Below are 15337 nucleotides of genomic sequence, written 5' to 3'. Positions count from 1 at the left end.
GAGCTGCGAACATGGGAGATCCTTTAATCCTTGAACCTACCACCTTGTACCAGCCAGCAAACTGCATAAAAAGGACTGAAGCTTAAATGAAATTGAATTAGGAAGTAACAATGTCATTTTATTAGTCAAATTGAAAAACACACCACGTACATGAGTTATTAATAGTTATGTTTTTGTTAGGAGATTATTTCCTTCTGCTAATCCTACATGTACCGATGTACTGTAGAGAATTGCTTTAATATTGAAAAAGGTAAGAGTTGTAAATTGCCAATAATATACCTGATTACATACAAGAGAGGGAATGGATGGCTCTACTTCTACATGTACTTGTCATCAGATATGGGGTTCAATAAGATGCAAGAGTCTACGGAGGCCCCAATTAAACTTCCCATTGCTAAAGACCTGATTGTGAAACGCTATAAGGTACTGATTTGTAACATATAACTTCCCTTAAAACAACTCTATTTAGTTGCAACCAGAATCTTAAAGATTTTCAAAATTCAATTGTAACTCAACTCTCTCAAGCAACATCAAAAGTGAACAGAACTTAATCTCTCAATATTCAGGAGAACTACCGTTGCTGTGTGGCCTTTTCAAGTATTCAAAACAGAGCAAATAGAGTCAAAATCATATGAATGTCCAAAATGTGTGACTTTTTGGATATTCACAGAAGCGTGAACAATAAATAAATAGTCATCAACTTCCATCAAATCCCATAAACAAAATCATTCTAGTAGGTGGTTCCTTCAAATACAATCACTTAGCACAAGACTTCTTAGCTTCGATGGTAAACTATAGCATCAGCAGCAAAAGGCTACTGCAACAGCTCTTTCTGCAACAAGTTTTCAAGAAAATAGCTCGAGTCACAATGATGAAACTTTGGATGATCATTATGGAAAAAGTAAAACAAAACTAATTAAATGTATGAAATAAACAAATGAAAAGTAGCCCACCTTATTCTCACTGGGTTACCCTTGATTCACTCATCACACTGTAAACATTGCTTTGTAAAGAAGAAAAACAACTGAGAAATAGCAAGTGTCCACACAAGATTCACTCCAAACTTAAGAGTCTCCAACATGAGGTCCAAATTCAATTGGACAGACCTACAAATTCCAAAGAAGAAACAAATATGGTGTTATCATGAATAGATTAAAGGTCAAAAAACATTTACTTTGAGTACATGTCCAATGAGGGAAAAAATGATAAGATTTAGCATTTTTGTATTAGTATTTATTAGTTGTGTTCCAATTATGTAGGAAATTGAAATTCAAGTTGAATGAATAATCGCGATCCATAATCCCTGTAAATTATGGCAAAAGCATCTCCCAGTCAAAGTTCAGATAAATAAATAAATAAAACAAAGTGAAAGAATAAATTAAAGAATAAAAAATATTGCAAGAAAACTATATGCGGTGACATTTGTAATTAGAAATTGAAAGACTAAGATTTTTTGTTGAGTGTTGAGAATGGGAAGTACCTGGTCGAATAACATCTGCTCTCATTTGTTTTGCAGAAAGAAAATTGAGTGAAGGTCTCAATTGCGGCCTATCCAAATGTCGGGGATGTGGGCAACGTGGGGCCAATCTTCTCCTCTGCCCTTTAAGCACCTCTTTTCTATGATAGGACAACCCTGGATCTGAAGCCGTCCGAGTGTTGCTGGCAGCCCTTCCTTTGGCAAAAACTGCTGGAGCTTTGGACAATCCGAGATATAAAGATGTTCAAGGGAGATGAGGGTCGGGAGAGGCAGAGAGGCCATGGATTCCAGATTCTGGAAATTTCTAATTTCTAGAGAGGTGAGAGATGTAGGAAGACGAAGGTGGCAGTCATCATGACCATGTGAAAATGAAACCACATTTTGATATCCACCTGGAGCAATGCTGAGGTATTTGAGAGAGAGGAGCCTGTTGAGTCCCCACTCTGACAGAGGCGTCTTCAGATTCTCACAATCGACAATGTCAACATCTCTCAAGTTGGGGGCGAAACCCAAACCCCGTTCCGGAAATGACTCTAGACTCGGACATCCACGTATTGTCAGATATTCAAGAGAAGTGAGGTTTTGCAAGTGATGATGTTTGAGACTGAGACCCTTACATCCCTCAATACTAAGAGAAGTGAGGTTGGGCATGTGATCCGGCAGCAATTCCAGATTCCCACAATTCGAAATGAGGTGCTTAAGGGTGGAGGGTAACTCACCACTTGGAAATGAGGTCAGAGATGAACATCCCTCTATATTTAACCGCTCGAGATTGCAATTGCGCATAATACCCTCCGGTAGGGACTTGACATTTTCACAATCTTCAATTATCAGTTGTTTAAGTGAGGTGGGTAATTCACCTTTTGGAAAGAAAAGGAGAGATGGACACCTCCAAATTTCCACTCTTTCAAGGACACATGAGGAGTTGGTGTTGTCACCATCCATCCTCATCATCATCCAATCACCTGGTAGTGCCTTGATCCCCTTACAATTATCCACTTCAAATTTCTTTAGCATGGGCGGCCACCCTTTCTCCAGAATGTTCATAAGCTTCGGACACTTTCGGATTACTAACTCAGTTGCTGACCTGAGACTTTGCAATTCATTTGGCAGCTTCTCAAGATTTTCACACCCTTTTATTTTCAGATATTCAAGACTGCATGGTAGAGCTGGCTCCTCCAAGGATACGAGTCCATCACATCCACACACCCTTAAACGCTTCAGCCCGCCAAGCTTTTCTAATTTCAACCATGTCACCTCTTTGCAATCTCTAATTTCTAACGCTGCAAGGGAGTTGAAATCAACTGCAATGCTGTCCAACACTACTTCGTTACATGCTTTTAATTTTAATTCATGGAGAGATAAAACTTTTGGAAGCGGAGGAATCAACTTTGGACATTCCGTCATCATAAGCTCACGGAGGCGAGGAAATAATCTTTCTTCATCAATGAAACTGGGAGAACGCCATTTTTCCCACTCTAGCATATCCGAAAAGGTTAGAGACTCCAACGATTGAAAAGACTCCACATTCTGCCCGTAAAACTCAACATCTATATTTTTTATTCCACTCATTCCTTCAATGCGCAAGTTTTTGAGCGAGGACAATTGCCCAAGAGATGGTAACAGTGTGCAGTTTCTGCAACCTTTGAGATACAACTGCACCATCAGTGAGAATGAAGGGTTCCTCATCCAACTTGGGAATATTCCTCCACCATAAAATGAGATGGTGAGTTTTTCCAGATTTTTATGGGGTTGAAGCAACTCCAAAACTTGCATTTCATTCTGTTCATTGCGAGTATCATCAAAATCATTGCCCCATTCCATTGTTAAATCTTCAATGTTATGCTTCCCCTTCAAATCCACATCCATTGCATCTTGAGCATCCACCACATTATGCAACCCCGAAATGGAAAGTGTCCCTCTAATATTCGACAACTTCTTCAATTCTTTTATACTTGATGAGCTATTATTTTTCTCCACGATAAACTTTGATAGTGTTTGCAAATTTACCAAGTTACCTATGTGTGGAGGCATCTTTTCTAATTTCACTGCATCGGTAATATCCAGATGTCGAAGATCAACCAAATTCCCGATGCTCTTAGGTAACATTGCAAGATGTTGACATTGACGCAATATTAAGGCTTGTAAATTGTAGAGCTCACTTATCGATTCTGGTAGCCATTCAATATAAGTATTGGACAAATTAAGATATCGTAAATGCTTTAAATCTCCGACTGAGTTTGGTAACTCTTTTATGTGATACCCACTCAAAGATAGCACTCTTAAATATCTTAGTTTGGGGAACAAGCAACTAAACACCTTACTAGTTAAGCTACACCAAAAAGGTGCACCATAAATTGGTAACGCTATAAATGTTCGTAACTTCTCCACTTCGTTGAGAGCTTCAAATTTTTTAAAGATCTCAAAACGACAACGATTGTATGACACATGGCGAGTGTCTCGTGAAATGGTATGGTTCTTATTATGCTCCAACTTATCCTCCAAATTGAAACATAGTTGTCCAGCAACTGATTGAGCAAGATCCTATGAGGTCGTGCATGACAAATTGTGATCCACCATTTCCAGACTGTTGGAAAAATGACCTTGACACCAATTCACGAAAGTACTCACCACCTAAATCTTCCATTTGCTTATTTCCTTCCAATGGTTGAATTAATCCCTCCGCCATCCATAACAAGATTAGCTCAGTTTCCTTAAATTCGTAGTCTTGAGGAAATGTTGCGCAATAAACAAAGCATCTTTTTAGTTGCGCTGGAAGATGATAACTCAACCGTAATGCAGGAATGATGTCACATTCGGTATCTGATAAACTCCAAATTTTGCTATTCAATATATGCTCCCATTCATCGTCTCGCTGTTTGGAGCGTAAGAGACCACCAAGCACCTTTGCTGGTAACGGCAAACCATCGCACTTTTCCACAATCTTCTTGCCTATTGATTTTAAATTGGGATGTTTTTGGATGTCTCTGTTTTCAAATGCATGTTGTACAAATATTGACCAGCAGTCATCGTCTGATAAAGGCTCAAGAGAGTGGTGGTAGTTATCAGATGGTTCCATCATTAATGCCACTTGTTTATTGCGTGTGGTTACTATGACTTTACTTCCTTTAGCCCCTCCCCTGAAAGGGGATCGCAAGTTATTCCAATCTTCATAGTTCCTGTTCCAAACATCATCCAGGACAAGCAAAAACCTTTTTCCAGCTAATGATTGGCTTAATTCAACTTGGAGTTTATTGAAATCGTTGGAATCGTTGCTCTGTTGAGAGATGGCGCCGAGAATAGCCTTCGTTATTTTCACCACATCAAACTCATCAGACACACAAACCCATGCTCTTGGACTAAAATGCTTCACCACCGCATCATCGTTATAAGCAAATCTAGCCAATGTGGTTTTACCCAACCCACCCATACCAACGATGGGACAACAGCAGATTCATCGCTGAGCAGCAAATCTACGATCTTGTTTTTGTCATCGTCTCTGCCATGAACTTGTGGTTCATTAAACAAAGATGTGGTGGGTGTTCTTTTCCAAGTAGTAGTTGTTGTTCCTGCAACCTTTTCCAAACCCAGTTGGGCTTTGCGAGTGGAAATATCTTCCAAGCGGCTGGTGATATCCTTGATCTTGGACCCCATGCTAGCATTAAAAGTAACATGACTGGGAGTGAAACTAGTACAGCAAGTAGGGATGAGACTCCATACCTTGCTGCTGGTGGCGGCGGCGACGGCGGCCTGAGGTTGCACTGCCAGCTTGCGTCGCAGCATTTCGGTGTTGAACTCGTCGAGGATGTCCTCCATGTCATAGGCCAAGATCCTGAGGTCAGCAAGCCAGAGTTTGACAGAGGAACTTCCAATCTGCTTATCCTCGGCGTCGTTGAGCACTTCACGAATATTGAAGAGTTGGGTCTCCCACTTTTTGAGTTGAGAATAAATGTGTTCTTGGCGGGCAAAGGTGAGGAAATCAGAGGAGGCCAACTTATCAAACAGCACTTGAAAGGCGGCAGAAAGAAGAAGCTCTCCAACAACCTCCATGGTTGGTCTGAACTTTGAAGGGAAAATGCACGCGGAGAGAGAGAGAGGGATGAGAAGGAAGTGAAGAAGCAGCAGATAGGGTGCCAACCAATTATGAATTCCAGCTGTACTTTGGGGCATCATCGTCTCTTTTAATTGTCGTGACGTACAAAATAATAGAGTAGGAATCAAATTAAAGTTGTGGCAGTGACTAAAATTAAATTTTCCAGGTGGACTTCCAGCTCCCTTCTCACATGGGTTGTCTTCTTACCTACCGACGGATGCACTTAAATATCCGATTTAATAAGACTTTTGCCAGCCATTTGTTGGACTTTTATCGATACTACGGTAATTTAAAAAAATTATGCTTAAATTATTATAGTAAAAGAAGTTATTACAAATATATGATAATTTTTGTCATCTAGGAGAGAGGAGAGAGGGTGAATGGATAATTTTTTTTTAAACCAAAATCATCTTTTCAAATTTTAAAAGACGAAATCGTCTTTTGAAAAGATGATTTTAAAAAAATTTCAAAAGGGAAATCGTCTTTTTAAGAGACGAGTTCCCATGAAAAAAATTCTCAAATTTAAAAAAAAAAATTCCTCATATTATTAAAAAAATATAAAAAAATAAAAAAATAAAAAATTCCTCAAGGGAACTCGTCTTTTTAAGAGACGAGTTCCCATGAAATTTTTATTTTATTTTTTAAATTCCCAAATTATAAAAAAATAAAAAGTTCCTCAAAGGAACTCGTCTTTTGACGAGTTCCCATGAAAAAAATATATTTTTTTTAAAAAAAAAATCCCAAATTAAAAAAAAAAAACAATTCCTCGAGGGAACGAGTTCCCATGAAAAAAAATATATATATTTTAAAAAATTCTCAAATTATAAAAAAATAAAAAAATTCCTCAAGGGAACTTCCCTTGAAATTTTTTTTTTTTTAAATTCCCAAATTATAAAAAAAAAAAATTTCCTCCAGGGAACTCGTTTCTTCAAAAAAAAATATTTTTTTATATATTTTTTTTAAAAAATTCCCAAATTATATTAAAAAAAAAAAAAAAAAAAAACAATTCATCAAGAGAACTCGTCTCTTGAAGAGATTTTTTTTTAAAAAATTCCCAAATTAAAAAAAAAAAAAAACAATTCCTCAAGTTTAAATAAATAAATATATATATATTCATAGAACTCGTCTATTGAAGAGACAAGTTCCCTTAATGAATTTTTTTATTTTTTATTTTTTAATTTGGGAATTTAAATAAAAAAAAATATATATTTTCATGGGAACTCGTCTCTTGAGGAATTGTGTGTTTTTTTTTTTTTTTAATTTGGGAATTTAAAAAAATATATTTTTTTTTCATGGGAACTCGTCTCTTCGTCTCTTCAAGAGACGAGTTCCCTTGAGGAATTGTTTTTTTTTTTTTTTTTTAAATAATTTGGGAATTTTTAAAATATATATATATATATATATATATATATATATATATATATATATATATATATATATATATATATATATATATATATATATATATTTTCCATGGAACTCGTCTCTTTCAAGAGACGAGTTCCTTGAGGAATTTTTTTTTTTTTTTTTTTAAATTTGGGAATTTTTAAAAAAATATATATATATATTTTTTAAAAAAATTATTTTTTTTTCCATGGGAACTCGTCTCTTGAAGAGACGAGTTCCTTGAGGAATTGTTTTTTTTTTATAATAAATTGGGAATTTTTTAAAATATATATATATATATTTTAAAAAAAAATATATATTTTTTTTCCATGGAACTGTGAAGAGTCGAGTTCCTTGAGGAATTTTTTTTTTTTTTTTTAATTTGGGAATTTTTTTTTAAAAAAAATTATTTTTTTTTTCCATGGGAACTCCTCTCTTCAAGAGACGAGTTCCTTGAGGAATTGTTTTTTTTTTTTTTTTAATAAATTGGGAATTTTTTTTAAAAAAATATATATTTAAAAAAAAATATTATTTTTTTTTCCATGGAACTCGTATCTTGAAGAGACGAGTTCCCTTGAGGATTTTTTTTTTTATTTTTTAATTTGGGAATTTTTTTTTCCATGGGAACTCGTCTCTTCAAGAAACAAGTTCCCTTGAGGAATTGTATTTTTTTTTTTTTTTTTTTGGGAATTTGTAAAATATATATATATTTTTCATGGAACTCGTCTCTTAAAGAGACGAGTTCCCTTGAGGAATTGTTTTTTTTTTTTTTTTGGGAATTTTTTTTTAAAAAATATATATATATATATATATATATATATATATATTCATGGAACTCGTCTCTTTAAGAGACGATTTCCCTTTTTGAAATTTTTTTAAAATCGTCTTTTGAAAAGACGATTTCGTATTTTGTAATAACTTCTTTTATTATAATAATTTAAGCATAACTTTTTTAAATTACCGTACTATTGAGAGAAGTCCGCCATTTGTTGAGAGCATGATGATGGCAATGCCATTTATAAGTGGCCATTGACTTTTTGAGCCAACCCCATTTACTTTATAGTCAATTTTTTGTGAATTCGATCTAAAATTATTGTTGTACTTTTAGGGGTGCTTGGGCCTAATGTGGAGTTGAAAGTAATTAAAAAGAAACAAGAGGATCAACCCCAAGTGGAGGTAGATCGACATGATATTTAACTGATAAGGTGATCAAACTCAATGATGATTGTAAGATTTCGTGAAAAAGATTGGATTTAATTCATACAGATATTGAGATTACAACATGGTCATGACCTTAACCACAAAAATACAGTATGAAATAGAAATACCCAAATCAATAAGGAAATCATGAATCCGACCCACAAAATGAGTTTGACGAGATAAATAGTCACTTCATGAAATCCTAAAATGGTAATATTTAGACAAGTATTAAGCAGCTAGAAAGAATGGAGTTCATCTCAAATGCAACCCTGAAGCCCGGTAGGATTAAATGCCATCCCTTGGTGAGGACTGAAGAAGCACCTTCTGAATTTTGATGATATCATGTTTAGAAAATATGGGCGAAGAAGCACAAGTCCCTTAGCTTTTATTGTGCCACAAACAAGTATGGAATAGCCCATTCAGTCACACACTACCTCCGCCTTATTTACCTCTTCTAGATCAATCATTAAAACAACCTTGCTGTGGAACACGAGGAGTTATGCCCGCTTGGAAACCACTTCCATCAAAACAACAGATTAAACAACTGATTACAAGTAGATGCTACAAATAAGAGATACAAGTTATGGCATTTAGAAAAACAGCTGCATAGATGCTCGTATGGGTTCCATCTTTCCATTCCCTGACATCTAAACAAGCTTCTCAACATAATAATTTAACCACCACAAGAATACATCTAGGAGTTTGATACATTACTGCATATTTTCTCAACTTACAGGCCAGTTGGATATAACCAGTTGACTGGCTCAAAGAAAATGTGCAAAACATGAATATCAAGGGTGCCCAGCTCTTCTGATACTGACGGTTTTGTTGATCTCATCATTCTTTCTGCAAAAAGGTGATTTAGTTATTGATAGCCAATGAGAAAGGAGTAGAAGCCAAGTTTATGGTTATTAAGCAGGTGATTGGTTATGATACCTGCATTCAGAGATACAATTTAAAATTCTGGTGGGAGTTCCTCTTCTGAATAATGGTGGTCAGAGAAATAAGTCCTCAGTCGGCAATTTGCAGGAACCTGAACTCACAATGTCTCAAGATAGTAAAATCAGAAAGATTCAACTGGATTGTATTCCATCCCTCATCCATCCTCAATGGCCTACTTCATATATCTGCCATCACACGAGTTATGGCCTACAGCATAAAAAGAACAGATTCCATACTATCTCTTAAAAGAATGAATAGGAATTGCACATCACCAAATCACCATGTTCAACTAATAAATTGTATCCTTAAACTACTAAAGCAAGAACATTTGTAACACATACTTTTTGCAGTAAAAATATACAAGCATCATCTTACACCCTGCTTTCCCATTGTTCAAGAATTGTCACAATACCTCCAAATTCTTAACATTCACAAAATACTAGAATAAAGTTGTGCCTCACCAAATTCTCAGCATTCACAGAATACTAGAATAAAGTTGTCTCTGTAATTATGTTATTGAAATAAAAACACAAATAACTTACGGAAGACAAGCTCTTCACTCAGTCCCTTCCTTGTTAGCACAAGAGAATCCGTTTGACTAGCCCAGAGGCTAAGATCCCTTCCCAATAGAGAACCCTGGGCCTTTCCTTAGTGGCAAGGCACAAGATGCCTCTAGGCTTCAGATGCCAGTTATATTCAATTTCTTGAATAGAGAGACTAACCTATTACAGACTGTTCATAAAAATCACGAGCTGAATTTTTTATCACACTCTATGCTTGTGTGTGTGTGTGTGTGTGTGGTGGTGGTGGTGGTTGGGTGTATGTTAGACTGTCTGTGCATATGCCTACAGGTTTCCTCACTTATCATTGTGGACAATCTCTAATGGATTCAAACATGAGCAAAACCTATCCGGTGACATCTCCATTGGAAATAAAAGAGCAAGCACACATCTCAGTAAAACCAAAGGTCAAATGAAGGGCACACGAGGCATTTATTCTTTCCATAAAACTATCAGTATGATGCACCTGCTTAAACTCAGAGTAAAACTCTTGGAAAGATTTTTGTTGGGAACACTTGTACCTCACTCAATATAAGGACAGAATGATCTCTACATAAATGTCCATAGGGAGAAACTAGGATTTAATGAACAACTCAACCATCTCTCCACACATAGGGGATGTGAGTCATCATGAAGACAATTTCTCCTCAAGAAACTATAATTCAAGCCATAAAAGCATCTTTTTGGTCTTCCTTTGGAAAAGGATATCAAGGTGCAATTCTTTGAGACACTGTACAAAAAAAAAAAAAAAATGTTGCAGCTTAACTAAATGAAAGGAATATAGTTGAATGAGAAAAATTACAGTAAAACGATGCATGAGATAAAACATTCTCATGTTTCAGCAGTTAACCCCTTTGAAGTGATTTTAATTTGGATTCCATTTGCATTATTTTCTACTTAATATGAAGTCCTGAAACCAATAGTAAAGAAGATATGAGTTGTATATCACGAATAGGTGCACCTGCTTGCATCTAAAGTGGGAATGGATGATTATACTTGTGCTTCTCACTGATATGATATTCAACTAGATGCAAGAGGCTGTGGAGGCACCCTAATCACACTGCAGGGCCTTCATGTGACATATTGATCTGTTTAATATCCTCTCTTAAACAAACTCTAGTTACTCGTAGTCCAGAATATCAAGTTTCTTAAAAATGAGGTCAACTCGTCTCTCTGAAACAACGTGAAAAAGGAACATCATGCATAATTCACGCAGCATATTAATCCCATGGACTTATTTCAATTTCAAAAAATGTATATCCTTGAGAATAATGAACACCTAGCCTTTACTTGGAAAGCTAATGAGACCATATATCCTTGCATGAGACTTATGAAAAGAGCCCGCTGCAGTGATTGTTGAAGAATAGCCGAAGTCCTAAAGATGGAAACTTTTATATGAAAAAAATTTCTATTGGTAAAAATATTAATAAACAGATAAAAAGTAATGATCATTATAAAGACATAAAAATAATCATGAGTGAAAATATCAATAAACATATGAAAGTAACATTAACCTTGTAAAAAACAATGCAATCAAGTGAACAGCAGTTGACACAATAAAAAGATGGTAATCCATCATTTTTGACAAACCTTCAAGTTCCAAGAAAAAGATGGAGTTGTTGCTATAAAATTTCAGTACATTATTGAAGTTAAAAAAAAAAAAAAAAAGAAGTTATTTTGTCATAACTAGGAAAAATTTGTTGATAAAAACTGTTTGTATTAGCATTCATTGTCTTTGCTGATGGCAAGATGAGAGTGTAGATGTCTTCCAATTCTACAGTTGCTATTTTATCTTATTTTGGTTCAACAAGTCTTCCCAATTAAAGATAGAAGTAACTATTTGAGTTCAGACATAAAACTAATGACAAAGGATAAATGCCTTGACAAGATGTAATAACAAAGAAACTCCATGAGTTCAATTATGGTGAAAGCTTACTGCAGTTTAAGATGTGGATTATATTTCAAGTCAAAAAGAATTTGCAGTTGCAAGCATGGTGCTCACTGCATTAGTGAAAATATAGAGGGAATAATGCAGAAGTCTCAAGGGAAAACATTACAAGGGGGGAGATTAAAGGAAAAGCTCATATAATTTTATTATTTGTATGTTATAAGAGATTAAAAAGGGAATAAAATTTTATACAAAGGCAATTGGCTCCCTCTAAAGAGAATGCCAATCCCAAAGTGTTTTCAAAAGCCTCCCTTTAGTCAAATTGTTCAACAAAAAATGTAATGAAAAGATTAGATGTGAATAAGATATTAACAAAGGTATACTACACATAAAAAACAACCTTTTTAGCCTACAGAGAGGAGCCGAGGAGTGAATTGAAAATTTTTCAGTCTGTTAATCAATTGAAAAATTTATATGTTGGAAAGATTACTATGCAAATTAATGTTCCCTATTACTTGGAAAAAGCCCAAAAGAAGGAAATGAAAAAAAAAAAGAAAAAAAAGAAAGAAAAGAAAAGTTGCACACTGTTATTAGTTTAGTAGGAGTTGCATGCATATTTAGTAGGAGAAAAAAGGGAAGTTCATATAAAGATGGTTTCCATAAGGATGCATGTTGAGATTGAATACATTAGAAACATGTAAAGAAAATAAATCATATATGAATAAATTACCAGGAATAATTTCTTGTGTGCATGGTTAGGAAATTTTGAACATCTTCCACCTTCATCTTTTTCTCCTTTTCATTCTAAATTTACATTGGATCATTTGATGAACATGAAAGTAAGAAGTGGCATAGCAGATAATACAGGACACGTGTGTTCTAAATGGTGAATATAAGGAGGGAAAAATGGTCTCTACTAATATTTATGTGAAGAGAAATAGGATATATAAGGACGACTCAGTATTCTATCATTCCGAAGAACATATATTTCAGAAGGGGATACCAGATCTTGTCTTGAAGAAGAGCAAGCAAACAACTTTTCCAATAACAAAGAAAGTCAAAACTTCAGTCACTCCTTGATCCATAGCCTTCAAGAGAGAAGAAAAAGGAAAGAAAGTGATGTAATCCTAAATAGATAAGGTGGAAAACAATAAATTGAACACAGTTGGAAAGCATTAGAAAATTTTCCAAACTGTTGCATAACATGAGTAATTCAAAAGTTAGAGAAATCAACACCTTTCACCTCCCCCTTGTTGCAGACCACATTTTTAAGTTGGTGGAAGAATCTTTCTCAATTTTGACATGAAAATAAGATAGGTTTCCTGCAATATTAATATACAAGCCAAAGTCAATTAGAAAGCATTCCTTGTTATCAAATTCAAGTAGAAAAAAAAAGTTCTTTATTATCAAGGACACCATCAGCTTACATGCAGGGGATGCCCATGTTCTGAAGCCAACCTTCTTTCTCCTTTGAGCATCATTATTTTGGAAAAGAAAAGCCCTTAATAAATATTTGTTAAAGTGAACTTTTGCAGGCCCATTGAAGACACAGATTTTAGGATCAGGAGTCTTTAAGAAAAGTTATATCATAGGAACAAGAAAATGGAAAGGACAAACATATATATGAGGAATCCTTTTCACAGAAATGAGTCTATCTGTGGTCAAACCCTGCAGCTTCTGTCAAATTCCCCCTCCAACTTAAATTTTCTAGTTAAGCATGTTCATTCAAATCAGGCTTACAAAAAATAAAAAGAAACAAAAGTACAATCTAATCTTAGGACTTGACGTTATAAACATTCAAAAACTCCTTTTCTTTCTTTAAAACTAGAAAATTTGGATTCCCTTTGCATCCTTTTTCACATTTAATAGCACGACTTCAAATAATATAACAAACCAAAACTGGTATCAAGCATATATTGTGCCAGTAATAGATATGCCTGAAAGAGCACAAGTAGAGATCATGGCAATTATCGAACAAACTTTGTTTTTCAGTGACAAGGGCACTGATTGATCCATGCCTTTTCCATGTTCACATTGATTCTCGTCTCAACATTAGTTGAAAAATTTTCTTTTGAAGGAGAATTATGATCCAACAAATGCATGGAGAGATGAAAATGGGGATACAGAAGATATTGGCAAGATGGAAAATAAATTAATATATGTTTCCAAAAAACAATTCTTGCTCAAGATTAAACACAAACGTAAAAAAGGTGTCCTGGGTTTCACCTTTTCTTATTTTTCATCTTTCATGTACAGTTGGGAATTCAATGAATATGAAAGAAGCGGCAAGTTTCATACCAGGTAAGGTAAGAATTGTGTCTCTGCTCATACTTCCATGAAGGGAAACTAGGATTGTTAACGCATACATAGGGGATGTGATCATTATCACTACAATCTTCTCCTTACTCTAGCAAGGACCTATACTTGAGAAGAGCAACAACTCCAAATTTTGAGTTTTGAGAGTGTCTTTTTGGCCTTCTTATAGAAAGGAATATCAAAAACTTAGGATGATCCTCAATCCATAATACTTCAAGAAAGCTGCGAACTGGGGAAACTCTTAAGAGTCCTTGAACCTACTGCCTTGTAGCAGCCCACAAACTCCGTAAAAAAGGAAAAAAAAAAAAAAAAGGACTGAAGCTTGAATGAAACTGAATTAGGAAAGTAACAATATAGTATGATTTGCCAAACTGAAAAAACACCACATTCAAGACTTATTAACAAATACATTTTTCTTAGGAGATTATTTCCTTCTCCACAGACTACATGTGCTGATGTACTGCAGAGAATTTCTTTAACATTAAAGAAGATCATAGTTGTTCATTGCCAATAATGTACCTGATTGCATATAAAGAGGGATGGAGGGTTCTACTTGTACTTGTCAGCAGATATAAGGTTCAATTAAATGCAAGAGTCAGTAGAGGCAACCAGTTAAACTTCTCATTCCTACAGACCTGACTGTGAGAACCTTCAAGTCAGTACCAATCTATAACATATAACCTTCCTTAAAGCAATATTATATACTTGAACCAGAATCTTGAAGATTTTCCAAATCCATTTGTAACTCCTCTCTCTCAAGCAACATCAGAGGTGAACAAAACTTCATCTCTCAGTATTCAGGAAAACTGCCATTGCTGTCTGGTCATCTCAAGTATTGAAAAACAGAGCTAAAATCAAATGAATTGCCAAACTGCATGCCTTTCTGGGTCTTTATAAAAGTGTCAAAAGTAAATAATTATTCATCTGCTCCCACCAAATCCCAGACACAAAATTGTTCCAGTAGATATTTAATTCAGGCAAAATCAAGAAGGCAAGACTTCAGGTACAATCAGTGTAACATAATACTACTGCTAAAGTCCCTTCTGCAGCAAGAGTTTGAAATTTTGGATGATCATTTTGGAAAAAGGAAAACAAATAAATTAATAAATATATAAATAAACAAAATGAAAGTGACCTACCTTGTCCTCACTGGGTTGACCCACCTTGATTCTCCCATTGCACTGTAAACATTGACTTTGTAAAGAACAAAAACAAACTGAGAAATAGCAAGTGGCACACAAGATTCACTCCAAACTTGGGAGTCTCCAACATGAAGCCAAAATTATCTTGGACAGAGCTGCAAATTCCAAAAGAAGAAAGAAAGACTAACTGGCAAGCAAGTTCATATTTGTATGCGTTAACTGTCTCCTGATTGTGAAAGGAAATTGAAAACTCAAGTTGAACCAAGTAGCAAGTTTATATTTTTTATGCACCCTTATCTGATATCACCCCTCACATTCAACACGAAATCCTTT

The 15337-nt window shown here is 34.9% G+C and overlaps 2 protein-coding genes and 1 long non-coding RNA gene across 3 annotated transcripts; all 3 read right to left on the bottom strand.

The window, feature by feature from the left end:
- Window positions 1-483: 483 nt before the first annotated feature.
- LOC117929048 (putative disease resistance protein At3g14460) lies at window positions 484-3834 on the bottom strand. The gene is made up of 3 exons (XM_034849237.1): window positions 1481-3834; window positions 954-1106; window positions 484-832 (listed from the first exon to the last, which is right to left on the bottom strand). Exon 1 carries the CDS (start codon window positions 3584-3586, stop codon window positions 1538-1540), a length of 2049 nt encoding a protein of 682 aa, XP_034705128.1. The 5' UTR covers window positions 3587-3834; the 3' UTR covers window positions 484-832; window positions 954-1106; window positions 1481-1537.
- Window positions 3835-3933: 99 nt separating this feature from the next.
- LOC117929049 (putative disease resistance protein RGA4) lies at window positions 3934-4925 on the bottom strand. The gene has a single exon (XM_034849238.1). It carries the CDS (start codon window positions 4905-4907, stop codon window positions 3972-3974), a length of 936 nt encoding a protein of 311 aa, XP_034705129.1. The 5' UTR covers window positions 4908-4925; the 3' UTR covers window positions 3934-3971.
- A 3276-nt stretch (window positions 4926-8201) lies between these two features.
- LOC117927766 lies at window positions 8202-13448 on the bottom strand. Its single transcript, XR_004653405.1, has 5 exons — window positions 12974-13448; window positions 12783-12868; window positions 12550-12634; window positions 9093-9305; window positions 8202-9002 (listed from the first exon to the last, which is right to left on the bottom strand). It is a non-coding gene; the product is annotated as an uncharacterized LOC117927766 (long non-coding RNA).
- Between the last annotated feature and the right edge of the window lie 1889 nt (window positions 13449-15337).

The sequence above is a fragment of the Vitis riparia genome, chromosome 13, assembly GCF_004353265.1.
Source record: "Vitis riparia cultivar Riparia Gloire de Montpellier isolate 1030 chromosome 13, EGFV_Vit.rip_1.0, whole genome shotgun sequence".
In the NCBI taxonomy this organism is placed as follows: domain Eukaryota; kingdom Viridiplantae; phylum Streptophyta; class Magnoliopsida; order Vitales; family Vitaceae; genus Vitis; species Vitis riparia.
Note: the sequence above shows the minus strand (reverse complement) of the source record. Positions and strands in the feature narration are given on the sequence as shown.

What these genes read in the sequence shown, in the direction of transcription:
- LOC117929048 (XM_034849237.1), bottom strand. Translation starts at nt 3,586, where the DNA reads ATGTTACCTAAGAGCATCGGGAATTTGGTTGATCTTCGACATCTGGAT.
- LOC117929049 (XM_034849238.1), bottom strand. Translation starts at nt 4,907, where the DNA reads ATGGGTGGGTTGGGTAAAACCACATTGGCTAGATTTGCTTATAACGAT.